The sequence below is a fragment of the Balearica regulorum genome, chromosome 24 (assembly GCF_011004875.1).
Source record: "Balearica regulorum gibbericeps isolate bBalReg1 chromosome 24, bBalReg1.pri, whole genome shotgun sequence".
Classification (NCBI taxonomy): domain Eukaryota; kingdom Metazoa; phylum Chordata; class Aves; order Gruiformes; family Gruidae; genus Balearica; species Balearica regulorum.
Window position 1 is genome coordinate 1207251 of NC_046207.1, and position 26166 is coordinate 1233416.

At 52.9% G+C, this 26166-nt stretch overlaps 2 protein-coding genes across 3 annotated transcripts in view; one reads left to right on the forward strand and one right to left on the reverse strand.

Moving 5' to 3' along the window:
- The window catches only part of LOC142605029 (feather keratin Cos2-3-like), a 49440-nt gene extending 29270 nt beyond the window's left edge, over window positions 1-20170 (forward strand). Inside the window, exons 2-3 of one of the 2 annotated variants that reach the window (XR_012838813.1) lie at window positions 18781-18982; window positions 19360-20170. Coding sequence is in view for 1 of the 2 variants with exons in the window: in XM_075775053.1 (XP_075631168.1) it covers window positions 17260-17584 (325 nt within the window). In the remaining variant the exon portion in view is untranslated. Of the gene's footprint in view, window positions 1-17259 lie in introns of both variants that reach the window. The other variant, XM_075775053.1, reaches the window with a different exon arrangement.
- Window positions 1323-2338, reverse strand: LOC142604951 (uncharacterized). Its single transcript, XM_075774861.1, has 2 exons — window positions 2232-2338; window positions 1323-1879 (listed from the first exon to the last, which is right to left on the reverse strand). The coding sequence occupies exons 1-2, from the start codon at window positions 2281-2283 to the stop codon at window positions 1323-1325; spliced, it is 609 nt and encodes a 202-aa protein (XP_075630976.1). The 5' UTR covers window positions 2284-2338.
- Window positions 20171-26166: the final 5996 nt, after the last annotated feature.

Consider the following 26166-nt stretch of genomic DNA (forward strand, 5'->3'; position numbering starts at 1 on the left):
AGTCCTCCCCCTGAGGATGAAGAAGCAGCAGAAACAACATGTGATCAACTGACTACAACCCCCATTCCCCATCCCCCTGGGCCACTGAGGGGGGAGAAGGTGGAAGCCAGAATTGAAGTTGAGCCCAGGAAGATGGGAGGGGTGGGGGGAGGTGTTTTAAGATTTAATTGTATTTCTCATTCCTCTACTCTGTTTTGCTTAGTAATAAATTAGATGAATTTCCTCTCTAAGTTCAGTCTGTTTTGCTCGTGATGATAATTAGTGAGTGATCTCTCCCTGTCCTTATCTCGACCTATAAGATTTTGATATACCTTTTCTCCCCTGTCTAGTGAAGGAGGGCAGTGATAGAGTGGCTCTGGTGGGCACCTGGCCCCCAGCCAGGGTCACCCCACCACACTGGGGCAGGTCAGGGCCACCATAATAGCCATCCCAGCTCCTTGATCTCCCGCCCACTTCTCTTGCCTCCTTCTCCTTGGGAACCAGGTAATTCTGAAGCCCTTTCCCCACGTCCTTTTTCTGCTCATGCAGATGTGTGCTCCTCCATCCTTTGCTGAGTCATGGTGCTGCTTGCCATGAGAGGGGGAAGAGGAGTGAAAGTCTGATTCAGAGAGTGTTTGGGATTTGGCTGGAGGAGATATTAAGAGATACACAGCAGCCTCCTTGGGCCTGGCAACACTTGTAACTCTTTTGCCTCACTGCACAGCATCTGTCTCATGGCTCAGCAGGTGCCTTTGAAAGGCTCATGGCAGGGTGACTGACTCATGGCAGGGTGCTCCTCACATGTACCTGTGCTCTGCTTCCCCTCTGCTCTGTCTCCTAGGAGCACTTCTGGACCCGAGATGTGACCTGCTATGATGAGTGACTGCCCTGCCGACCCTGTGGCCTGATGTCCGGTAGCCAATGAGCATCTCTCTGGAGCATTTGAATTCAGTTTACTCATGGCACCATGAAATCCCTATGCTGTGCCTCCATGTGAAGAACATATAGCTGTCACTTTGCCTTCAAAACAGGCAAAACCAGCTGAGCACCCTTGGCAAGGGGAGGACAGAGGCAAGAGAAGAACCAGGCTGACATTGGCGGGATGGGAATCTGTGCCCTCTGAGATGAATTTCTGAGATAACGCTGGCAGCAGGCCTGTACAAACAGGCCAGAGGATGCCACGTTACCCAGAACGCTCTGAGCCCTTGCTGGGGCAGCAAGAGAGCCTCGTGGGACACACCCTACTCCCCTCCCTGCCTTGCAGGGACCCTGTCAGTCTGCATGTGTAGCGCTGAGCAAGCGTGGCTGTTTGCTGCCTCCAGGAGCACAGCTCCGAGCAGCCATCAAGGAGAAGAGGTGCTGAGCTCAGGCATCGACTGCAAGGAGGAGGTGGTGCTGCCGGTGCCGGTCGGGCGGGGGCACGGGCCCGGGGCCCCGGGGCCGGGCGGGGCGAGGTGGCCCCGGCGGGCGGAGCGGCAGCGCCCCCTGGCGTGCCCGGCCGGGGCTGTCCCCCCGCCCCCGACACACACGCCCGGCCCCGCCCGCCGCCCTTCCTGGTTCCTGGTTCGTGGTTCGTGCCCGGCCGCAGCCCCGGCTCCTCTCCCCGTGTCTCTCAGGGCGCAGTAATACACCGCCGCGTCCCCGCGCCGGGGCTGGGCGAGCCACAGGGCGCTGGAGCGGCGGTCTGCCGCCACCCACAGCCGCCCCGGCGGGTCCGGCACCTCTTTGGACTCTTTAAGAGTGCTCACGAGGAATGCGGGGCCTCGGCCAGGGAGCTGACGGTACCAGTAGATGAACTCGCTGGTCTGTATGTCGGGGTGTGAGCAAGTGATGTTGATGCTGGTGCCCTCGGTGGTCTCTGCCGACGGCTCCTGCTGCACCTGGGCTCTGCCCACAGTCACTGCCAGAAAGAAGAAAAAGAGGGAGGGAAGGGGAAATCAAAAACCAGTTTCTACCCAGCCTTACCTGCTTTTTCAGAGGAAATCCCGCAGAAGCAGCCAGGACAATACAGAGATGATGAGGTGCAGGGTTTCCAGAGGCTTTCGACATGTGCAGTAATGGAAGTGCCCATTAAGAATTGGAGGAGAGATGAATGTATGAATGAGAGTTGGAAGGGGGGAGTCATTGAGGGGAGAAAGGAAGGAGAAGAAGGGAAGAGGAAGGGAGAAAGAGAGAAGCAGGAGGGCCAGAGGCTCGCCGGTCCCAAGCAGCCCCAGGTCCAGCGCCCCGCCACCACCGCCAGCCCCACGCACCCAGGAGCACCGCGGCCAGCCCCGCCAGCCCTGTGCCCCGGCACCGCCGCATTCCGCCGCTCGGCCGCCCGCGCCTCGCTGCCCCACGCCAGCCCCGGCTCTCTGCTCCGCCCCTGGCACCACCTTTCCCCTTCCCCTACCAGCTCCGCCCCGGGGCCGAGCCCTGCCGAGGCCGGGGAACGCGGTGTTGCCGAGCCCCGGTCCCCCCGCACCGCCCGCCGCAGACCGAAGCGGGACGAGCCGCCGTCGCGGGGACACTCGGGGCTGCCGTAGCTCATGAAACCCGGCAATGGGTCGGGAGGTGCTGCTGCCCGGGGACGAGGCACCCCAAAACCACACCGACCCCGCCCCGGGGCCCCTCCGGCTGCTCCTGCCGCCCTTGCAGCCGCTGTCGCCGGCCGAGTGGCCCGTGAAAGGCCGGCAGCGGCCCGGGAACAGCGGCTGGCAGCGCGGAGCCAGCAGGAAGGCGGCGCCGCGGGACAGAGCGGCCGCAGCGGAGCTGCCCGCAGCGACACTGGCTGTGCGGGAGTGCGGGCAGAGGCTGTGCCCAGCACGGGCACCTCGGCCACGGGGAAGGTGGTGCTGCCCGACGGGAACCGCACAGCGTGACAGGACGTTTTGGAAGTGAAGTACTTGCTGGTTTTACAGCACTCTTATTTCCTCCAAGTGTCTCGTTGGGAAATTGGGCATTTAAAACGACACCTGGAAGGAAAGGGCACGGGATTCTGCTGGATGCTCTCATCCATTAAGATGAAAGGAAAAGCAAGCTCTCAGGTCAAGTCTCCAGGGGATGCCACGCAGGTGTGGGCTGTGAGGCACAAATGCAGGAGGAACCAAGTGCTGAAGGGCAGTTCTCAGGGCAAGGAGGGGAGCAGGGGAGGAGGTGGTGGGAGCAGGGGAGGTGGGACAAGTACAGGGGGAGAAGCTGAACCTCTGAGAGGACAAATCAGTGCTGCTGGGAGAGAAAGAGCACCTTTCTGGAGCCAGATGGAGCCTTCCTGCCTCTCAAACACAAGAACAAATCCAGCCCTCCTTCCTAGCACTTTCTCAGGCAGCTTCTCTCCCCAGCTGGCATCATGACTCACAACTCCATGATCCCCCCTCCTCTTCCTCAGTCCACAGGTGTCTCATGTAGAGGGAGAATTCCTACTGACTCTAGCCTAGCCCCACCCTGCAAGACCACCTGGTGAGGTCAGCTTTCATCTCCTGATTCCTCAGGCTGAACATGAGGGGATTCAACAGGGGCATCTTTGTGGTGCAAGAAGTCAGCAGCCATGCTGTGTGCAGGGTTCTGGGATCCTGTCCTCAGGTACTTGAGACCACGGGCACAGAATTGGGGGCCATTACATTGAGGTAGGTAGTGCAGATGGAGAAGGTATGACACTTGCTTAAGGCAGAGTGGACCCTCAGGACAGATGAGATGACACACAAATAGGAGGTGAGGATGGATGCTGAAATGGGTCATAGTGATGAACCCCATGTGAAGGAAGACTGTAGGCTTATAGAATGGTTTGGGATGGAAGGCACCGTAAAACTCATCCAGTTCCAGCCCCCGGACACCCTCCACAAGACCAGGTTGCCCGAAGCCCCATCCAACGTGGCCTTGAACACTGCCAGGGATGGGTCATCCACAATCTCTCTGGGCAAACTGTTCTAGTGCAGAAGTCAGTAGCCATGCTGTGCACAGTGTTCTATGATCCTGTCCTCACGTACTTGAGACCTCCTCACCCACCTTGCCATCCCACATACTCCTGTGCAACAGGTACCAGGCTCTGGCTGTGGAAGGCCACTTGAGCGAGGATATGGATGTCAGTCAAGCTACTCCAGAGGTAGCACCTAGGCCCAAAAGGCCCGTGCCTCGGGTCGTGACCAGCCCCACAAAGAAGAAAAGGAGGGTTATAGTCGTAGGGGACTCCCTTCTGAAGGGTACAGGGGGCCCGATATGCAAGGCAGACCCTCCTCTCAGAGAACTCTGCTGCCTCCCTGGGGCCTGTGTCAAGGACATCGCTAGGAAAGTACCCAGCCTGGTACAGCCCTCTGACTATTACCCACTGCTGCTCCTCCATGTGGGTGGGGATGAAGCAGAGACATGTACCACAAAAGCGATCAAAAGGGACTTCAGGCCCTTAGGACAGTCACTGAAGGATTCGGGGGCACAGGTAATATTCTCCTCCCTCCTTCCAGTTAAGGGCAGCAATGTTGGGTGGAACAGGTGGACGCAGTCCATAAATGCATGGCTCTGTGGCTGGTGTCAATGCCACAGCTTTGGGTTCTTTGACAATGGGACGGCCTACACGGCAGCAGGCCTGATGAACCCTGACGGGATTCATCTCTCTCAAAGGGGGAAGAGGATCTTTGCCTAGGAACTAGCAGGGCTCATTGACAGAGCTTTAAACTAGGCTCGAAGGGGGAGGGGGATAACATCAGGCTTGCCAGCGACATGTTGTGGGATGATGTGCCCAGGTTGGAGGGATGGGGCGCTGGCGAGGGCCCTCGGCCTACTGCTCAGAGACGTTCTGGATGCACTACAGCATGCTCGAAGCCAAAAGGAGACGAGCCGGGGGCTCCAGATGCAGCAGGAGCCAATGGGGTAACACTGGGAAGATACATCAAAAGAATTCCAGCCACCCCAGCCAATAAGTCAGCCTCATTGGGGGCACAACTGAAATGCCTCTACGTGAACGCACAGAGCATGGGGAATAAACAAGAGGACCTGCAGACGTGTGTGTGCCTGCAAGGCTATGACCCTATTGGCATTACAGAGACGTGGTGGGATAGCTCCTATGACTGGAGTGTTGGGATGGAAGGGTATAGGCTCTTTAGGAAGGACAGGCAGGGCAGGCGAGGAGGGGGCGTCGCCCTCTATGTCAATGACCAGCTGGAGTGCATGGAGCTCCACCTGGGGATGGATGAAGAGCCGAGAGCCTATGGGTCAGGATTAAAGGGAGGGCTGGGGCAGGGGACATCATAACGGGGGTCTGCTACAGGCCACCTGACCAGGGAGACTGAGCCGATGAAGCCCTCTATAGGTAGATAGGAGCAGCCTCACACTCACAAGACCTGGTCCTTATGGGGGACTTCAACCACCTTGCCATCTGCTGGAGGGACAATGCAGCTGAGTGCAAGCAATCCAGGAAGTTCCTGGAATGTGTTGATGACAACTTTCTCCTCCAAGTGATAGAGGAGCCCACGAGGAGAGGTGCCATGCTGGACCTTATTCTCACCAATAAGGAAGGCCTGGTAGGGGATGTGAAGCTCAAGGGCAGCCTTGGCTGCAGTGACCACGAAATGGTGGAATTCAAGATCCTCAGGGCAGTGAGGAGGGTACACAGCAAGCTCACTACCTTGGACTTCAGGAGAGCAGACTTTGGCCTCTTCAGAGATCTGCTTGGTAGAATACTATGGGACAAAGCCCTGGAAGGAAGAGGGGCCAAGACAGCTGGGGTCACCTCCTCCAAGCTCAGGAGCGATGCATCCCAACAAAGAGGAAGTCAAGCAAAAACACTGTCCTGGTTCTGGCAAGGATAGAGTTAATTTCCCAAGGAGCCAGGACAGGTGAGCCAAGCTGGCCGGGGGCTATTCCATACCATGTGACATCATGCTCACCATAAAAGGGGGCTAGTCGGGCAGGGGGGGTCCAGCATGGCTCCGGGACGGGTTGAGCCTCAGGTCAGTTGGTCATCCTGGGATCCGTAAATCGTTCTCTGTTATCACCCATTGTTACTATCTGTTATCAGCACTGTTGTTGATTGTTTTGCCTCTCCCTTGCTGTCCCAGTAAACTGCCCTTATCCCAGGCCTGGAGGCTTTGCCGTTGTTTTTCTGTTCTCCTCCCCGTCCTGCCAGGGGAGGGGTGAGCCGGCAGCGCGTGGCACTTAGCTACTAGCTGGGGCTAAACCACGTCAGTCCTTTTTGGCGCCCAATGTGGGGCTCAAGGGGGTGTGATAACGACAAGTCTGACCCAAGTGTGTTAAAACGAAGTTGTTCTAAGCATTTATAATGTTATTGAAACAGTCGCTGGTCATAATGATGTTCTGTTTGGTCACATGGCTCTGTTTTGTAAACCCGTGTTTACTCTATGTAATCCCTGTGGCGCTGTTTATCACCTCTGGGAGAGGGGTTCGTGTTCTCATGTTGTTGTATTGTGTGATAATGACTTATGATAAGGTATCATTGACAGTCATGAGTCTGAGCTGGTACGTGTATGTAGCACTTCGGTCAGGCCCGTACTTTGGTCAGTAGCTTTCAGAATTGATTAATAATTGCACCCAATCTATGGGGAAGACGGGGGGGATATCTTCTCCCACTCTTTCACCTTCTCTTTTCCCTTTTGGTTGGTTACAACAATTTTTGAGAATTTTGAATACCCTGGGAATGTTCAGGCCAGTATATTCCTATTGCTAGGTCTCCTGCATGCTTTCCCACTCCTGTTCAGGGTTAGCAAAAATCGTTTCAAGAGTACCACCCAGGGATCTTCCCCAAGGCTGAATGGTCAGGGCTGGCATGGCATGTGGGAGAGTATGGGTGGGTATCTAGAGACCTTTTCACCCCCAATGGTTTGGAGCTTCACTCCTGAACAATTGCAAGACCCTGATAAAATGGTAGAATATTTGAAAGGAAAATGCTGTGGGGATTCTAAGGAGACACAACTTACTGAGCTGTGCTGGGCCCTGGCCACAATCCATCAAACACTGCTTGATAGTAGACAGCACCATCCAGAGGGAGAGAGCGGACCCACAGGCACTGCAGCTGCCCAAGCCCCTGCAACAGGCACTGTAGCTGGCCAAACCCCTGCAACAGGCACTGTAGCCGAGCTAAAAGATCAACCCATACCAGTATCAGTCGCCCCTACACACAAAAAGAAATACACAAAGAAATCGGTTTGCTTAGTGAAAGATGATGATGAACCGGGGCCATCATGAGAACAAGAAGAAGAGCCAGAACCAGAAGTGATCACCCGATCTCTGTCCCTGAGTGTGCCGTGAGATATGCAGAAAGACTTCAGCTGCCTTCCAGGGGAGCACATCATTACCTGGCTGCTCCGCTGCTGGGATAATGGGGCCAGTAGCCTGGAACTGGAGGGCAGGGAGGCCGAGCAGCTAGGATCCTTGTCTAGGGAAGGGGCCATTGACAAGGCAATTGGGAAGAAGGCACAGGCCCTTAGCCTCTGGAGGCGACTCCTGTCAAGTGTGAGGGAAAGGTATCCTTTCAGCGAAGATGTCATGTGTCGGGTGGGCAAGTGGACCACTATGGAGAGAGGTATCCAATATCTGAGGGAATTAGCTGTGCGGGAGATGGTTTATTATGATTTGGACAACGCACAGTTGCCCACAGACCCCGATGAAGTCCAGTGTACCCAACCCATGTGGCGAAAATTTGTACGAAGTGCACCATCATTGTACGCCAACTCGCTGGCAGTAATTGACTGGAAGAGTGAAGAGGCACCCACAGTGGATGAAGTGGCTGGCCGACTCCGGCAATATGAAGAGAGCCTTTCTTCCTCCCTCGTCTCGGCTGTGGAGAAACTGTCCCAGGACGTCCGGCAACTCAAAGAAGATATATCTTACTCCCCACCTGTACAGACCCCTATTTCAGCTGTTAGGAGTAAGCGTTTTTCTGCTCCGGAGAGGGGATATGGAGCATATGCACCACGAGGTCTCCTGTGGTTTTATCTGTGTGACCACGGAGAAGACATGAGGAAATGGGATGGGAAGCCCACCTCAACCCTGCCAGCACGCGTACATGAGCTACAAGGCAAGACAGCTGTACAAAGGGACTCTTCCAGGAAGAATGCTGCTCCAGTTTCCACCGGGCAGCCCCCCAGACCAAGTGAAAGGCCAGATCGCACTTATGACCCTCTTGAAGGGACTTCTAAGTCCTTTCTGCAAGAGATGAGCAGTGACTATGATGAGCAGGATTAGAGGGGCCCTGCCTCCAGCCAGGTGGAGGAAAGGGATAATAGGGTTTATTGCACTGTGTGGATCCGATAGCCTGGCACATCGAACCCACAGGAGTACAAGGCCCTAGTGGACACTGGTGCACAGTGTACCCTAATGCCGTCGAACTAGGAAGGGGTGGAACCAATCTCTATTTCTGGTGTGACAGGGGGATCCCAACAGTTGACTCTGTTGGAGGCTGAAGTAAGTCTAACTGGGAATGAGTGGCAAAAGCACCCCATTGTGACTGGGCCAGAGGCTCCGTGCATCCTGGGCATAGACTCCCTCCGGAAAGGGTATTTCAAAGATCCAAAGGTTACCGGTGGGCTTTTGGAATAGCTGCCTTGGAAGCGGAGGAAATTGAACCATTTTCTAGTTTGCCTGGTCTCTCGGAGGACCCTTCTGTTGTAGGGTTGCTCAGGGTTGAAGAGCAACAGGTGCCAATTGCTACTACAACTGTGCACCGGCGGCAATAGCGCACCAACCGAGACTCCCTGGTTCCCATCCACAAGCTAATTCATCAGCTGGAGGGTCAGGGAGTGATCAGCAGAACCCACTCACCCTTTAACAGTCCCATATGGCCAGTGCGGAAGTCCAATGGAGAGTGGAGGCTGACGGTAGACTATCGTGGCCTGAATGAAGTCACACCGCCGATGAGTGCTGCCGTGCCAGATATGCTGGAACTTCAATATGAACTGGAGTCAAAGGCAGCCAAATGGTATGCCACAACTGATATCGCTAATGCATTTTTCTCGATCCCTTTGGCAGCAGAGTGCAGGCCACAGTTTGCCTTCACTTGGAGGGGCATCCAGTACACCTGGAATTGACTGCCCCAGGGGTGGAAACACAGCCCCACCATTTGCCATGGAGTGATCCAGACTGCACTGGAAAAGGGTGAAGCCCCAGAGCACCTGCAATACATTGATGATATCATTGTATGGGGCAACTCAGCAGAGGAAGTTTCTGAGAAAGGGAAGAAAATAATCCAAATCCTGCTGCAGGCTGGCTTTGCCATAAAACGAAGGAAGGTGAAGGGGCCTGCGCAGGAAATCCAATTTTTAGGAATAAGGTGGCATGATGGGCGGCGTCAGATCCCTATGGATATTATCAACAAAATAGCAGCCATGTCTCCACCAACCAACAAAAAAGGAGACACAGGCCTCCTTAGGCATTGTGGGTTTCTGGAGAATGCACATTCCGAATTACAGTCTCATAGTAAGCCCTCTCTACCATGTAACCTGGAAGAAGAATGATTTCAAATGGGGCCCTGAGCAACAACAAGCTTTTGAACAAATTAAACAAGAAATAGTTCATGCCGTAGCTCTTGGGCCAGTCCGGGCAGGGCTAGATGTAAAAAATGTGCTGTACACCGCAGCCGGGGAGAATGGCCCTACCTGGAGTCTCTGGCGGAAAGCACCAGGGGAGACTCGAGGTGGACCCCTGGGGTTTTGGAGTCGGGGATACAGAGGATCCGAGGCCCGCTACACTCCAATGGAAAAGGAGATATTGGCAGCCTATGAAGGGGTTTGAGCTGCTTCAGAGGTGATTGGCACTGAAGCACAGCTCCTCCTGGCACCCCAACTGCTAGTGCTGGGCTGGATGTTCAAAGAGAGGACTCCTTCTACACATCATGCAACCGATGCTACATGGAGTAAGTGGGTTGCACTGATCACACAACGGGCTCGAATAGGAAGCCCCAGTCGTCCAGAAATTCTGGAAGTGATCACAGACTGGCCAGAAGGGAGAGATTTCAGAATGTCACCAGAGGAGGAGGTGACACGTGCTGAAGAAGCCCCACCGTATAATAAACTAACAGAAGATGAGAAGCCATATGCCCTCTTCACTGCTGGGTCCTGTCGCATCGTGGGAAAGCATCGAAGGTGGAAGGCCGCTGTATGGAGTCCTACACAGAGAGTTGCAGAAGCTGCTGAAGGAGAAGGTGAATCGAGCCAGTTTGCAGAGGTGAAAGCCATCCAGCTGGCCTTAGATATTGCTGAAAGAGAAAAGTGGCCAACACTGTACCTCTATACCGACTCATGGATGGTGGCCAATGCCCTGTGGGGGTGCTTACAGCAGTGGAAGCGGAGCAACTGGCAGCGTAGAGGCAAACCCATCTGGGCTGCCCCATTGTGGCAAGATATTGCTGCCCGGCTAGAGAAGCTGGTTGTAAAGGTACGTCATGTAGATGTCCACGTACCCAAGAGTCAGGCCACTGAGGAACATCAGAACAACCAGCAGGTGGATCAGGCTGCCAATATTGAAATGGCTCAGGTGGATTTGGACTGGCAGCGTAAGGGTGAATTATTTCTAGCTCGGTGGGCCCATGACACCTCAGGCCATCAAGGAAGAGATGCGACATATAGATGGGCCCGTGATCGAGGGGTGGACTTGAGCATGGACGCCATCTCACAGGTCATCCATCAATGTGAAACATGCGCCATAATCAAGCAAGCCAAGCGGGCAAAGCCTCTGTGGTGTGCAGGACGGTGGTTGAAATATAAATATGGGGAAGCATGGCAAATCGACTACATCATGCTCCCGCGAAGCCACCAAGGCATGCGTTATGTTCTTGCAATGGTGGAAGCAACCACTGGATGGCTGGAAACATATCCTGTGCCCCATGCCACTGCCCAGAACGCTATTCTGGGTCTTGAAAAGCAAGTCCTGTGGCGACATGGCACCCCAGAGAGAATTGAGTCTGACAATGGGACTCATTTTTGGAACAACCTCATAGACACCTGGGCCAAAGAGCATGGTATTGAGTGGGTGTATCACATCCCCTACCATGCACCAGCCTCTGGGAAAATCAAAAGGTACAATGGACTGCTAAAAACTACCCTGAGAGCAATGGGTGGTGGGACCCTCAAACACTGGGACACCCATTTAGCAAAGGCCACCTGGTTAGTTAACACTAGGGGATCTGCCAATTGAGCTGGCCCTGCCCAATCAAAATTTCCACGCCCAGTAGAAGGAGATAAAGTTCCTGTAGTGCGCATGAAAAATATGTTGGGTAAAACAGTTTGGGTTATCCCTGCTTCAGGCAAAGGCAAGCCCACCTGTGGGATTGCTTTTGCTCAGGGACCAGGGTGCACTTGGTGGGTGATGAGAAAAGATGGGGAAGTCCGGCGTGTACCCCAAGGGGATCTGATTTTGGGTGAAAATAGCCAATAAATTAAATTGTATGATGTTAATAGCGATATACTGTATCAATGGTATGACCATAAGAATCACCCAAAACTAATGAAGGATGGACTTTGAAACTGAACAAAGTGCCACAATGATGGAACTAGAACTGACTTCAACTGGTGCCCAGAAACTTTACTGAAAAATCACATCTTTGACATCCAGACTGTGAGCATGGACCATATCAGATACACCAGCTCTGAAAGCTCCGGATGCAGCGTGCAACAATCCAGTAGCACGCACCATTGCTCCTGCTCTGAGAGACTGTAATGGCAGATGGAACCCAAAGCCATGGCCTAAATGAACAAAATGGACACTTTATAGAGCGATGGCCCGTGGAGTAAGAGAATGGTGTCAGTGAAATAATCTGGGCATGATGTAGATGGTATGGAATAAGGGGTGGATAATGTCCTGGTTCTGGCAAGGACAGAGTTAATTTCCCAAGGAGCCAGGACAGGTGAGCCAAGCTGGCCGGGGGCTATTCCATACTATGTGACATCATGCTCACCATAAAAGGGGACTAGTCGGGCAGGGGCAGGCTTGGTGTGGCTCCAGGTGGGACGGGTTGAGCCTCAGGTCAGTTGGTCATCCTGGGATCCGTAAATCGTTCTCTGTTATCACCCATTGTTACTATCTGTTATCAGCACTGTTGTTGATTGTTTTGCCTCTCCCTTGCTGTCCCAGTAAACTGCCCTTATCCCAGGCCTGGAGGCTTTGCCGTTGTTTTTCTGTTCTCCTCCCCGTTCTGCCGGGGTAGGGGTGAGCGAGCAGCGTGTGGCACTTAGGTACCGGCTGGGGCTAAACCATGTCAAACACCAAGAGGCCCCCATGGATGAACAAGGAGCTCCTGGGCAAAGTCAAACAAAAAAAGGAAGCCTACAGAGGGTGGAAGCGAGGGCAGGTAGCCTGGGAAGAATACAGAGAAACTGTCCGAGCAGCCAGGGAGCAGGTTAGGAAAGCCAAAGCCCTGATAGAAATTAGTCTAGCCAGGGATGTCAAGGACAACAAGAAAAGCTTCTATAGGTATGCCAGTGATAAGAGGAGGACAAGGGAAAATGTGGGTCCCCTCCGGAATGAAATGGGTGACCTGGTTCCCCAGGATATGGAGAAGGCTGAGGTACTCAATGACTTCTTTGCCTCAGTCTTCACTGGCAAATGCTTGAGCCACACTGCCCAGGTCGCAGAAGGCAGGGACTGGGAGAATGCAGAACCGCCCACTGTAGAGGAAGATCAGGTTCGAGAATATATAAGGAACCTGAAGGCGCACAAGTCCATGGGACCTGATGAGTTGCATCTGCGGGTCTTGAGGGAACTGGCGGATGAAGTGGCCAGGCCGCTCTCCATCATATTTGAGAAGTCCTGGCAGTCTGGCGAAGTTCCCGCCGACTGGAAGAGGGGAAACATAACCCCCATTTTTAAGAAGGGTAAAAAGGAAGACCCAGGGAACTACAGGCCAGTCAGTCTCACCTCCGTGCCTGGCAAGATTATGGAGCAGACCCTCCTGGAGACTATGCTCAGGCACATGGAAGATAAGGGGGTGATTGGTGACAGCCAACACAGCTGCACTAAGGGCAAATTGTGCCTGACAATTGAAGGCCTTGGTGGCCTTCTATGATGGGGTTACAGCATTGGTGGATAAGGGACGGGCAGCTGAAATCATCTACCTGACTTGTGCAAAGGCATTTGACGCTATCCCGCTCGACATCCTTGTCTCTAAATTGGAGAGACATGGATTCGATGGATGGACCATTCAGTGGATAAGGAATTGGCTGGATGGTTGCACTCAAAGAGTTGTGGTCAATGGCTCAATGTCCAAGTGGAGAACAGTGACGAGTGGCGTTCCTCAGGGGTCGGTATTGGGACTGGCACTGTTCAACATCTTTGTCAGCGACATGGACAATGGGATCGAGTGCACCCTCAGCAAGTTTGCCAATGACACCAAGCTGTGTGGTGTGGTCGACACGCTGGAGGGAAGGGATGCCATCCAGAGGGACCTTGACAGGCTGGAGAGGTGGGCCCGTGTAAACCGCATGAAGTTCAACAAGGCCAAGTGCAAGGTCCTGCACGTGGGTCGGTGCAATCCCAACGACTATAGGCTGGGCGAGAAATGGATCGAAAGCAGCCCCGAGGAGAAGGACTTGGGGGTTATTGATTGATGAGAAGCTCAACATGAGCCGGCAGTGTGCGCTTGCAGCCCAGAAAGCCAACCATGTCCTGGGCTGCATCAAAACCAGTGTGACCAGCAGGTCAAGGGAGGTGATCCTGCCCCTCTACTCCGCTCTTGTTAGACCCCACCTGGAGTACTGCATCCAGCTCTGGGGGCCCCAGTACAGGAGAGACATGGAGCTGTTGGAGCGAGTCCAGAGGAGGGCCACGAAGCTGATCGGAGGGATGGAGCGCCTCTCCTATGAGGACCGGCTGAGAGAGTTGGGCTGGTTCAGCCTGGAGAAAAGAAGGCTCCGGGGAGATCTAATTGCAGCTTACCAGTACGTGAAGGAGCCTACAGGAAAGATGGTGAGGGACTGTTTATCAGGGAGTGTAGTGACCGGACAAGGGCTAATGGGTTTAAGCTGAAGGAGGGTCGATTTAGATTAGATGTTAGAAAGAAATTCTTTACTGTGAGGGTGGTGAGGTACTGGCACAGGTTGCCCAGGGAGGTTGTGGAGGCCCCATCCCTGGAAGTGTTCAAGGCCAGGTTGGATGAGGCTTTGGGCAATGTGGCCTAGTGGAGGGTGCCCTGCCCGTAACAGGGGGGTTGGAACTAGATGATCTTTGAGGTCCCTTCCAACCCAAACCATTCTATGATTCTATAATTGGTGGCCACTACACTTCCTGTAGGCCTTTTTAGGTACTAGAAGGCTGCTATTTAGGTCTCCCCGGAGCCTTCTGTTCTCCAGGCTGAACAACCCCAACTATCAGAACTCCTCATGTTCTGCCTCCTGGGCACTTCCAGGAACCAGGTCCATCTTCTCTGTATCCTCTGAAAAGTAGCTGTAGAAGGCAAGAAGGTCTCCCCTGAGACAGCTCTTCTCCAAGGTGGGCAGGCCCAATTCTCTCAGACTCTCCTTGCACGTCATGTTCGTCAGCCCCCTTAATCTATTTGGTGGCCTTTGTTGGACTCACTTCACTCTGTCAATATCCTTCTTGGACCAGGGAGCCCCAACCTGCATGCAGTACTCCAGTGGTGGTCTCCCAAGGGCCAGAGGGGCAGGGTCACTTTCCTGCACCTGCTGGCCTCACTTTGACTAACACAGCTCAGGATGCAGTTGGTCCCATTTCCTGCAAGGGCACACCTGCTGTCTCCTGTTCAGCTGGGTGTCTCCTAAAACCACATATCCTTTTCTGTGCATCTGCTGCCAAGGCAGCCAGCCCCCAGCCTGCATGACCACGTAGGCAGGTTCCTCCATCAGATGCAAAACCTTGCCCTTGCTCTTTTTGGCCTTTGTGAGCGTCCAGTCAGCCTATGTCTCCAGCTTGTCCAGGTCCTCTGAATAGGAGCCGTGTCCGACAGGTACTACCCGTTCCCCTCTCCGAGTATTATCCACAGACTTGCTGGCAATTCTCCACTGCCCATTACTCATGGCGTTCATGAAAACATTAAACACTATTGGTCCCACTACTTTGTCTCTACTGCTAGACCCCAGTAACAAGTATCGGCCAGCTGGGCTTTGCACCTTGGTCACCACTCTCTGAGCCTGGTAATCCAGCCAATTTTCCACACACCTTATCATACTCTTGCTGAATCCATTTCTCACTAATTTGATCATAAAGGAGTAAAGGATTGTGTCAAAGCTCAAAATTCTAGGTACACTCCTCTCCTGCCCTACTCTGGTTCCACAGTGCCTGTGACCTCCTGAGAAAGCAATGAGGTTGGCCCTCGGCTACACTGCAGCCTCAGCTCAAAAGCAGCTCCATGGAGAGGGGAATCAGCCCTGGCTGAGCTCTCCCAGCAGAGATCCCTGGCACTGATCTCATGAAGGTCACTAAAGGGAAAGGGGGAAGCCCTTGGCTGCACTGCCTGCAACTTAGACCTGAGCTCAGGCTGACAGACATTCCCGAGGGGAGATGGGCTTTGAAAATTTACCCACGGTGCACAACAGTCCTTGTCAGAAAAGGGTCTGTTCTGGACATGACTGCGACAGAGCAGAAGACTTTGTAAACATGGCCTCAAATCTGATTCCACTCTTTTTTTAATCATAAAATGAGATTCCAACGTGCCGCATGAAGGTCTTTGTAGGCTGAAGTCCAAAGTGGTCATCAATTCATTTGCTTTCCTGTGCAAGCCACAGAGCTTCTGCTTCCACTCTCAGCACAGCAACATGAGGCTCTGTGTTCCTTTCATTCAGTACCTGTTTAATCCAAGGTCTCAGTGCCTGCCTGACACAGCATCGGCCTGATGAACTGCACATTTGACATTGACACGGACATGAGAGAGAACCGGTATCCCACCCCAGACGCCACCAAGACTGCAGTGGAAACAGATCCACTCAGGGATGGCCAGCATATGGTCAGCAGCATTCATCAGCCTTTCTACTTGTGCATAAAGCAAACCCCATCCTTTTGAACTCTCTGTTGCTTGCTAGGGAGAGCACTGAATTTAGACTAAGGATTCAAGCTGGAGTGAAACCATCCTTATTGGGGCCTGGAATCAGCAGCAGTGGAGTGTGAGCTTTGGAGAGGCTGGGAAAAGTGGTCTCAAGAGGCAGGGGCTGCATGTCAGGGCCTCTTCCCTGGACAGATCTCTAGCAGGCTGGTGTCATCGCCGTTCAATCTGCACTCTGGCTCCTCGTGAGGCTGGGAATCTGCTGCTCTGTGGTGCTGATGGACAGAGCAGTGGAGAGCGTCCCTGCCAAGAGCAGCATATTCCCTTGTGATGAGGGACACACAAGGGCACACACCCCCCCATGCTTATTCACACCAGCACGGAATCATGCACAGGTTTGTGCTCCCACATGCATCCACACAAACCTGGCTGCGTACAAGGACACACAAGACAAGAACACATGTAGGAATGCAATGAACCATGGACTCTAGTGAGGACTCCTGGGGACTGATCAGTGTCAGGCAGGATGGGGTCAAAACCTAGCAGCACAACCCAAACACTTCTGGAGGCAACAGCAAGTGAGCACCAGAGTGAGCTGAGGAGGGAGGGAAAGAGACGGATGTGGCACGTCCTCGTGCACGGGATCCCATGGTTGTCCAGCTGAGGATTGCTGGGGCTTTATCCTAAGAACGACACCGCAAACAGTCCCAACAGAGGGACTCAGGCTTGTGTCACTTGCCTGCTCTGGACCCGTCCAGCACTTGAGCTGAGTCTTCTGCCCATACTGCTGCATTCCTGCCCTAGAAATTTTAGGACCTTTAACCCCAGTACTCAGAAGAAGCCTTCATCAGGGAATGGGCGTGGCACAAACTTGGAAATGAAAAGGCAGCTGTTGGAAAAGAAAGCACAGCCCGTGTCATTAGCTGTGATGTTTTGTATGCAAGATGAGCTTGTCAGAAAATTGTTACCTCTGCAAAGGGTGCCCCTGGTCCTGCGGCAATGCAGGGCAGGTATAAAAGCCAGCCCAAGCCCCTGCTCTCTCCTCCTCTTCTCCTGTCTCCTTCTCCCTGGGAACCAGGTGAGTCTGGAGCCCCTTCTCCTCCTCTTCCAAAGTGAGATCTCCACTTGATAGGCATCCCACCTGATACTGGCTCTGTCCAGCCTTGGAGTTTGGATCTTCTTGTCATGACAGAGGAAGGTGCAGAGACGGTTTACTTCTTTACTTAGGATGATGAAGACCGTGTGGTTCCTGGCACAGTTTCCAGCTCCCCACTCAGGAGTGGCCTTGGCTCCTTTGTGACACAGAAAATAGCAGGCTGCTCCTCACCCACCCTTGTGCTTTGCTTCCTCCCTGCCCTCTCTTCCAGGTGCACCTCCACCCTTAGAGACATGTCCTGCTACAACCAGTGCCTACCATGCCCGCCATGTGGCCCGACCCCACTGGCCAACAGCTGCAACGAGCCCTGTGTCAGGCAGTGCCAGAACTCCACCATCGTCATTGAGCCGCCTGCTGTGGTGGTGACCCTGCCCGGCCCCATCCTCAGCTCCTTCCCGCAGAACACCGTTGTGGGCTCCTCCACCTCCGCTGCTGTTGGCAGCATCCTCAGCTGTGATGGAGTGCCCATCACCTCTGGGTGCTGTGACCTCTCTGGCATTTCCAGCCGCTATGGTGGCAGGAGGTGCCTCCCCTGAGAATGATGCTGGGAAATCACCAAGGAGCCACCTTGAGGAACTCAGAAGATGGTGCTGGGCAGAGGATTGAGATTTTGGATGTGTTTTCAGAATAGTGGCATGGCTTTGCCTCTCTTTCCCTTTTCTTCTGTTTTGGTTCCCCTCAGCAGCAAAGTCCCACCACAGCCTGCTTGGTCAGAGCATCTGTCCCCACCTGTTTTGCAGATATTCGGACATCATGTAAGAACTTTTCCATGGCCAAGGACTGCAGATGATTGGCTGACCTTGGTGTACCCAGCACTGCTGTCCATCACTTGGTGTGATATTGTTTCCCTCTTTCGACTCATTAAAGTTCTGCTGCATTCAAGCCTGGCCTCCTTGTGGTCCTTCCCTCTGTGGACACTCCCCACACTGCTAAGGGAGAAGGGTGTTGCACTGTGGTGGAGGAGGGTGAGGGCTCATTCTCCATTCACAGAGGAATGGGAGGTTGGGACAGCCTGCAGTGGCTCCTCTTTTGGGCACTGTCACTTGGAGCTGAGGAAGACATCCCTGGATGCTCTGCTGCCAGTGACCATCAGACCTTACTTTGCTGTTTCTCTGCCCATAAAGGCCCAGAAAGGCAGGAAGCCCTGAGGGGTCAGCACCCCATGAGCTCTTGAGGAAGGGCATGGTCCTTGCTATGGCTGGAGCTTGACTGGGGTTGCAGGAGGTGGTTGTGGGGCTCTGGAAGATGATTTGCTTTGCAGAATGGTACGAGTGGTAAAGCAGGGAACATCCCTTGGGATGGCCCATGGCCGCTACTGCACCTTCATCTCCCCTCCACTGTCCAGTCTAGGGGTCATGGCCAGCACACATGGGCAGGAGTAGCAGGGAAAAGTCGCCCATGCTGCTGAATGCGTCGATGCTGGAAACTGGAGCTGAGCATATGGGAGGTGAGGGCAGTCAGTGCAGAAACGGGGACAGCGAAACGGTGTATTTCTGAGGGAGATCAAATTGCTGTGATACAGAGCTTGCAGGAGATCGTGAAGATCAGCAAGGACAAGGTTACTTGGTGCACTTCCCAAGAGAGCTGAAGGTGAAGGCAGAGGTCTTGACTGCTTCACGGGTGTCCCCCACCCAGAGAATTTGTGCTCAGGAATTGGCTGCCATTCTGAGGGGAGAGTATTTTTGACATGTCAATCTCATCCCTTCTGATTGATTGAAATGTCTCTTGGCAGCAACTACAGTCTCATACCCTATTGCCTGCATGAAAAGTCTCGACAAAAGTGTAGAAATGGAAGGATGGACATCCCAACACTGATGTCCTCCATCAAGAGGCAATTATGGCTCCTGAAGCATATCTCAGAATGACTGAAGGCCAAAGATTCTGTATCTCTTCTCCAGTGCCTTCCTTCCAAAGGTGCTGGAGAACTTCCTCAGGTCAGAGGGCATACCCATCTCCTTCCACAGCTGCATGGCCCAGCTGTACTCCTCTCAGTTGCTGGGCAGGGACCAATTCTTCCTCTACCCTTGCATGTCCCATGGCCGCTGCTTGGCTGTCTGCAACCCTCTGTGCCATGGGGCCAACAGGCATCAGGCTGTGTGCGTCTGGCTGGTTGCCTGCCTCCTGCTCTGCGTTCAATGCTTACCTCCTATTTGGCTTACTGTGGGCACAGGCACATCTGCCACTTCTTTGCTGATGCACCAGGTCTCCTGGCCATGGCTTGTGCTGGCACTTCTGACAACAAGGCCATGATCATCTTCTGTATTGGTGGTGTGGCCCTTGCCTGCTTCCTCTTCCTCCTCACTTTTTCCAGGTGCAGAGCGAGAACCATCCTGCTACTCTGCTGTGTGGAAGGCAAGTGCAGAGTTGTCTCAACACATGCTTCCCATTTCACTGTTGTGGCCTGTTTCTGTGGCCCGTGTGCCTTCACCTACATGCAAAGTGACCTCAAAATGGTCACTAGACAGAGCGGTGGCAGTTGTTTACATGGCTCTTTACTCTGCTGCTGAACGCCTTGGTTTACACCCTGAGAAACAAGGATGTGAAAGCTCCCGGTATTTCTTCACATGCAATAAACAACTGGTATGGTTGTAGCATTTGACAGTTCAAATGAGGAATAGAACTGTTTCCTCTGAAGAAAAAAACCCCAAACCCTCAACTGTCAACTCTTCTGTGGATGGGATGTGCACAGTGCCTGTGCCTTGGTGAGAGGGCAACAGTGTTCTACGCTTCTGTGGGAGTGACTGAGCACTGGAATAGGTGGCTGAGTTTCCCCCCTTAGAGATACTCAGAAACCACCTACACACGATCCTGGGCAACTGGCAATAGGTGGCCCTGCTTGAGCAAGTGGGGGTGGACCAGATGACCTCCAGGGGTCCCTTCCAACATTAACCATTCTGCGAGCACAACTGATGTAGAGCAGCTCAGGGTGCCCAGCATCTGAAGGGATGTAAAGTTACGTGGTTAAAGACCCCCAGAGCCAACCTGGGGCACCTGCTGATCCGTCTCCCTCTGTGGGACAGGCAAATGAATGCCTTGTGCGATCGCCACTGTGGACAATGGGCACACACTTTCTGCAATTGCCGGTGCTCTCCCTGCACTGGCAGCCTCCTCTACAATTGACCTTGTTTCCCACTTCACAGTCATTAAAGTTTTCTGCATCACAGCTTCTGCCTCCACATAATCCTTTTCTTGGAGGACATTGTCTCATGTTTCCAAGGATGACAGGCTTTGCCTTGAGTGGTGGGGGAGAAGGGGAGGACACAAGCAGACTTTTCACCATTCCCGGGGGAATGGGAGGGTTGGACACAAGGCAGTGGGGCCTTTCCAGTCACTCTCCCTCCGAGCTGAGGAAGACATGCTCAGCTCCTCCACAGCCAGTGGTGATCAGGCCCTACATTCTGGTGCCTCTGCTCAGATATGGCCCCTTGGCCTCAGAGCGTCTCCTGCAGATGCAGAGCCCAATCACTGCTATCCCCCGGTGAGGAGCCCAGCACTGCTGGAGGCTCTGAGAGGTCAACAGCTGACAAGCCTCTGCAGAAGGGAATCCTACCTCTACACCCTATACACCCTCCACCCCCTAAAGTTCCCTGCACAGCCCCGCAGGTACACAGATGTGCAGGGCTAAGGCCACTCACAGGTTGATGTTGAAATCAGCCTGGCCAGGCCGCACACCAGGGCCCTCATGCTTCTCACACACACGCAGCTTCCATTAGACAGGGCGCCCCAACAACAGCAGCCAGTGCCCAACCCCACACAGCTGTTCTGTGGTGTCTGGCCTTCTCCCAGGCATACAATCATAGAATCGTTTAGGTTGGAAAAGAACTTTAAGATCATCAGTTCCAACCATTAATCTAGCATTGCCAAGTCTGCCGCTAAACCATGTCCCTACGCGCCACATCTACACCTCTTTTAAATACTTCCAGGGATGGTGACCCACTCGTGGGCAGCCTGTTCCAATGCTTGATAACCCTTTTGGTGAATAATTTTTTCCTAACATCCAATCTAAACCTCCCCTGGTGCAACTTGAGGCCATTTTCTCCTGTCCTATCACTAGCTACTTGGGAGAAGAGACTGACACCCACCTGACTACAACATCCTTTCAGACAGTTACAGAGAGCAATAAGGTCTCCCCTCAACCTCCTTTTCACCAGACTGCACAACCCCAGTTCTCTCAGCCCCTCCTCATCAGACTTGTGCTCTAGACCCTTCTCCAGCATTGTTGCTCTTCTTTGGACATGCTCCAGCACCTCAATGTCCTTCCTGTGGTGAGAGACTCAAAAGTGAATGCAGTACTAGAGGTGCGGCCTCACCAGGGCCTCGGCAGGTCCAAGTCAGCGTCACCTCTGTGCCTGGCAAGATCGTGGAGCAGATCCTCCTGGAAAGCTATGCTAAGGCACATGGAAAATAAAGAGGTGATTGGTGACAGCCAACATGGCTTCACTAAGGGCAAATCATGCCTGTCGAATCTGGTGGCCTTCTACGACGGGGTTACAGCGTTAGTGGATAAGGGAAGAGTGACAGACATCATCTACCTGACTTGTGCAAGGCATTTGACACTGTCCCGCACGACATCCTTGTCTCAAAATTGGAAAGACATGGATTCAATGGATGGACCATTCGGTGGATAAGGAATTGGCTGGATGGTCACACTCAAAGAATTGTGGTCAATGGCTCAGTGTCCAAGTGGAGATCAGTGAGGACCGGTGTTCCTCAGGGGTCGGTACCGGGACCAGCGCTGTTTAACATCTTTGTCAGTGACATGGACAGTGGGATCGATCAAAAACAGTGTGGCCAGCAGGTGGAGGGAGGTGATTCTGCCCCTCTACTCCACTCTTGTGAGACCCCTCCGGGAGGATTGCATCCAGTTCTAGGGTCTCCAGTACAAGAAAGACATTGAGCTGTTGGAGCATGTCCACAGGAGGCCATGAAGATGATCAGAGGACTGGAGCACCTCTCCTACGAGGATGGGCTCAGAAAGTTGGGATTGTTCAGCCTGGAGAAGAGAAGGCTCCGGGGAGACCTACTTGTGGCCTTCCAGTACCTAAAGGGGGCCTACAGGAAAGATGGAGAGGGACTGTTTATCAGGGAATGTAGTGATAGGACAAGGGCTAATGGGTTTAAACTAAAAGAGGGTAGATTTCGTTTGGATGTTAGGAAGAATTTTTTTATTGTGAGGATAGTAAGGCACTGGCACAGGTTGCCCAGAGAGGCTGTGGATGCCCCTTCCCTGGAAGTGTTTAAGGCCAGGTTGGATGGGGCTTTGGGCAACCTGGTCTCGTGGAAGGTGTCCCTGCCCATGGCAGGGGGGTTGGAACTACGTGATCTTTGAGGTCCCTTCCAACCCAAAGCATTCTATGATTCTCCGAAATCCATGAGCCCTGATGGGTGCACCCACAAGTGCCAAGGGAGCTGGCAGGTGTTATTGCTATGCCACTCTCCATCATCTTTGAAAGGTCATGGAGATCAGGAGAGGTGCCTGCGGACTAGAGGAAAGCCAGTGTCACTCTGGTCTCCAAAGAGGGCAAGAAGGAGGACCTGGGAAATGACAGGCCAGACTGCCTGACCTCCATCCCTGGAAAGGTGATGGAACAGCTCATTCTGGGGGTCATCAATAAGCATGTGGAGAAGAAGGTGGTTATCAGGAGTGGTGAACATGGATTCACCATGGGGAAATCATGCCTGACCAATCTGATAGCCTTCTGGGTGGACGAGGGGAGAGCAGTAGATGTTGTCTACTGAATAAGGGAAACTAATTAGCATAGAACAATTTTAAAAAACAGAATATAACTTGGCAACACTTGAGTCAGGCCCCACAAACTCAGGCTTCGCCTGTCTCATGCTCCAGTACAAAAGAAAACAATAAAATAGTTGGAATGCAGAAACAGGATAAGAGAAGCAGTAAATTAGGGAATAGTCCTTGGGTATGAACTAGAAAAAGACACAAAGTTTGAGGCAACCTGATAAAGGGAGGCCCAATATGCCAACAAGCCTGGGACCATCTGGGCAGAACGGATGACAAGGTTGCTGAGCTTGCAAAACAGAGATAATGAAGAAGAGGTCACCCAACTGTGTACACTGAAGAAGAGGAGAAAGAGGAAGATTGAGGAGGACAACCCCTGACGACCACCTGAGAAATATTCATATATTCATGAGTTCCCGGAATAATAATGAATATGTATTAAATTTATCAGAAACCTAATGAATATGTAAACTCTTTTGTAATATAAATCACGAACAATTTGTTTCTCGTCGAGACGCACGTTCATGGAAATATCCCAGTGTGACTCCCAGCGCTGCAATAAAGGATACGTGCTTAATAGTCACATTGGCTATTGAGTGAATTTTTTTGGATTCACTACCTTGACTTCAGTAGGGCTTTTGACACCGTCTCCCATGACATCCTCGTAGGCAAGCTTAGGAAGTGTGGGTGGGATGAGTGGTGAGTGAGGTGGGTAGAGAACTGGCTGAATGGCAGAGCTCAGAGGGTTGCGATAAGTGGCACAGAATCTAGTTGGAAGCCTGTAGCTAGCAGTGTGCCCCAGGGGTCAGTACTGGGTCCAGTCTTGTTCAACATACTCATCAGTGACCTGGACAAGGGGACAGAGTGTACCCTCAGCAAGCTTGCTGATGATTCTGAACTTGGAGGAGTGGCCGACACACCAGAAGGCTGTGCTGCCATTCAGTGAGATCTGGACAGGTGAGAGAGTTGGGTGGGGAGGAACCTAATGAAATTCAATAAGGGCAAGTGCAGGGTCCTGGGCCTAGGGAGGAACAACCCCAGGCACCAGTACAGGTTAGGGATTGACCTGCTGGGAAGCAATGTTACGGAGAAGGACCTGGGAGTCCTGGTGGACAACAAGTTAACCATGAGCCAGCAATGAGCCCTTGTAGACAAGAAGGCCACCCAAGTATCCTAGGGTGCATTAAGAAGAGTGTGGCCAGCAGGTCGAGGGAGGTTTTTCCTCCCCCCTCTACTCGGCCTTGGTGAGTCCACATCTGGAGTATTGTGTCCAGTGCTGGGCTCCACAGTTCAAGAAAGACAAGAAGCTACTGGAGAGAGTCCAGTGGAGGGGTACAAAGATGATGAGGGGACTGGAGCATCTCTCTTATGAGGAAAGGCAGAGAGAGCTGGATCTGATTAGCCTGGAGAGGAGAAGACTGAGAGGTCTTGTAAATGCTTCTAACTATCTAGAGGGCAGGTGTCAAGAGGATGGGGCCAGACTTTTTTCAGTGGTGCCCAGAGACAGGAGAAGGGGCAGCGGGCACAAACTGGAACACAGACTAGACGATCTCCAGAGATCCCTTCCAACCCCTACCATTCTGTGATTCTGTGATTCTGTACCTGGATGTGCATGCTCATGTATTTTTATGTGTGCTGACATATGACCCAAGGGTGGCCAGAAGCTTTCCAAGTGACTGCTTTTATGCACAGAGGGGTTGGAGACCACCTTCCCCCCCTGTGGAAGGGGACCTACTGAACTGCTGCAGCAAAGTGTTGAACTTGCTGAAACACCTCTGCCCAAGGCCTTGCTCAAGGGTTGGTTTGGCAGCAGACACTCGACCCACTTTCTGAGCCCACACATCTTCAAACTCCTCACAAGAGCAGGAAGGAAAAGCTACTGAGAGGGGCAACTAGTTCAACACAGACATGTGAACTGAAACGCTGACACACTGATACAAAATCCCTTCCCCTCAGCTGCTCTTTGTGGGGTGGGAGGTTGGCTTTTGAAGAGAATTTACCTGCAAATAACCTGGGAGCAACTTCATTGGTTCAACCTCTTTCCTGTGTGCAGACCTCAGCATTTGCAGCCTACAGGAATCTGGGCTGGAAGCAGACACCCAATCCTCTGCTGTGGTATTGTTTCTTGCACAGGAGCTGGGAGGGCTGGTTACAGATGCCCAGGTCTCCCTGAAGGAGATCATGGCAACCACCAGGGAGGCAGTCATGCCTTCTGTCTTTCTACCAGTGGGGTAGATGAGACACCTGCTGATACAAGGCTGAGGCTGGGGCTGTCTCCTCAGAGAGCACAGGGGAATTGAAGGCCCATGGATGCCCCATGCTGGGAGCTGCCTGGGTCGAGTTTTTCTTTGGCTGCATTTGTTCTGGTTTATCGTTAGTCATGCAGATAGGAGAAGGAAAAGATACAGCAGCTCTTTACATCAACTGCCATGGCTGAAATTCAGGAGGGAAATAATGTAATGGAAGCAGTTTTAAGGTGTCTCTGTCTCGAGACAGGAGAAACCCAGTTGCCGTTGGGGAGGATGGATAAGCCTCCTGTGCTTAATGGTGGTCAAGATGAACAAATTGATAATATGTAAATACAATGGCTCACATATGTGCAGCTTGTACTTCACCAGACAGCAGAGCTTTTTGTGTATATTTACATCACTGATAATAAGAAGACTTCATCTTCATGTAGTGTGCTGTGGGAATATTTAAGAGCCCGTCTGCATAAATTGATGTCTGGAATGGACAGGAAACCTTACATTGTGGACTCAACTTCCTCCAGCCACAGGAAGCTGTGTATTCCTTGTGGTGATGAGAAACATGGTGATACGGCCACTGCGCTTGGGGCCAGCGCTGCGTGATATGAGACCAGCTGGGGAGCTTGGCCTCTCCTCTGCTGGTACCAGAGAGAGCCTCAAATGCAGGAGGTCTGGTAGGTGCAGGTTGTTTGGAAGGTGTCTTTTTTCTTCTTCACTGTGACTTGTCCTTCTTGCTGAGTGATGGTGGTCTGCCCCATGGTGCCTGGAAGACAGTGAAGGTCAGCAGCTCTGCAGGGAAAGGCTTCAGGAAGCAAGCCAGGAGAGAATGCAAACCCCTGGTGGAGAATGCTCTCTGTCCTTTGCCCTGCAGGAAAATCCCAGGGCCTGGGGACAGCCAGCTGGAGAGTAGTTTTGGGCAGGAGGTTGGAGCTCTCAGGCCACCATGGACCCTGAGGAGAGCTGTGCTGCTAATCATTCCTACTCCTGCTCCTACTGCCCAGAGGACCAAGGAACAGCCTGTAACACTTGGCCTTTCTGTGCTGGGACCAGCAGCCCTCACACATGTTGAGGAGCCCATGGAGCTCTGGCAAAAAGATTCATCCTGCTTCCCTATCCCTGTCATCTCTGAAGG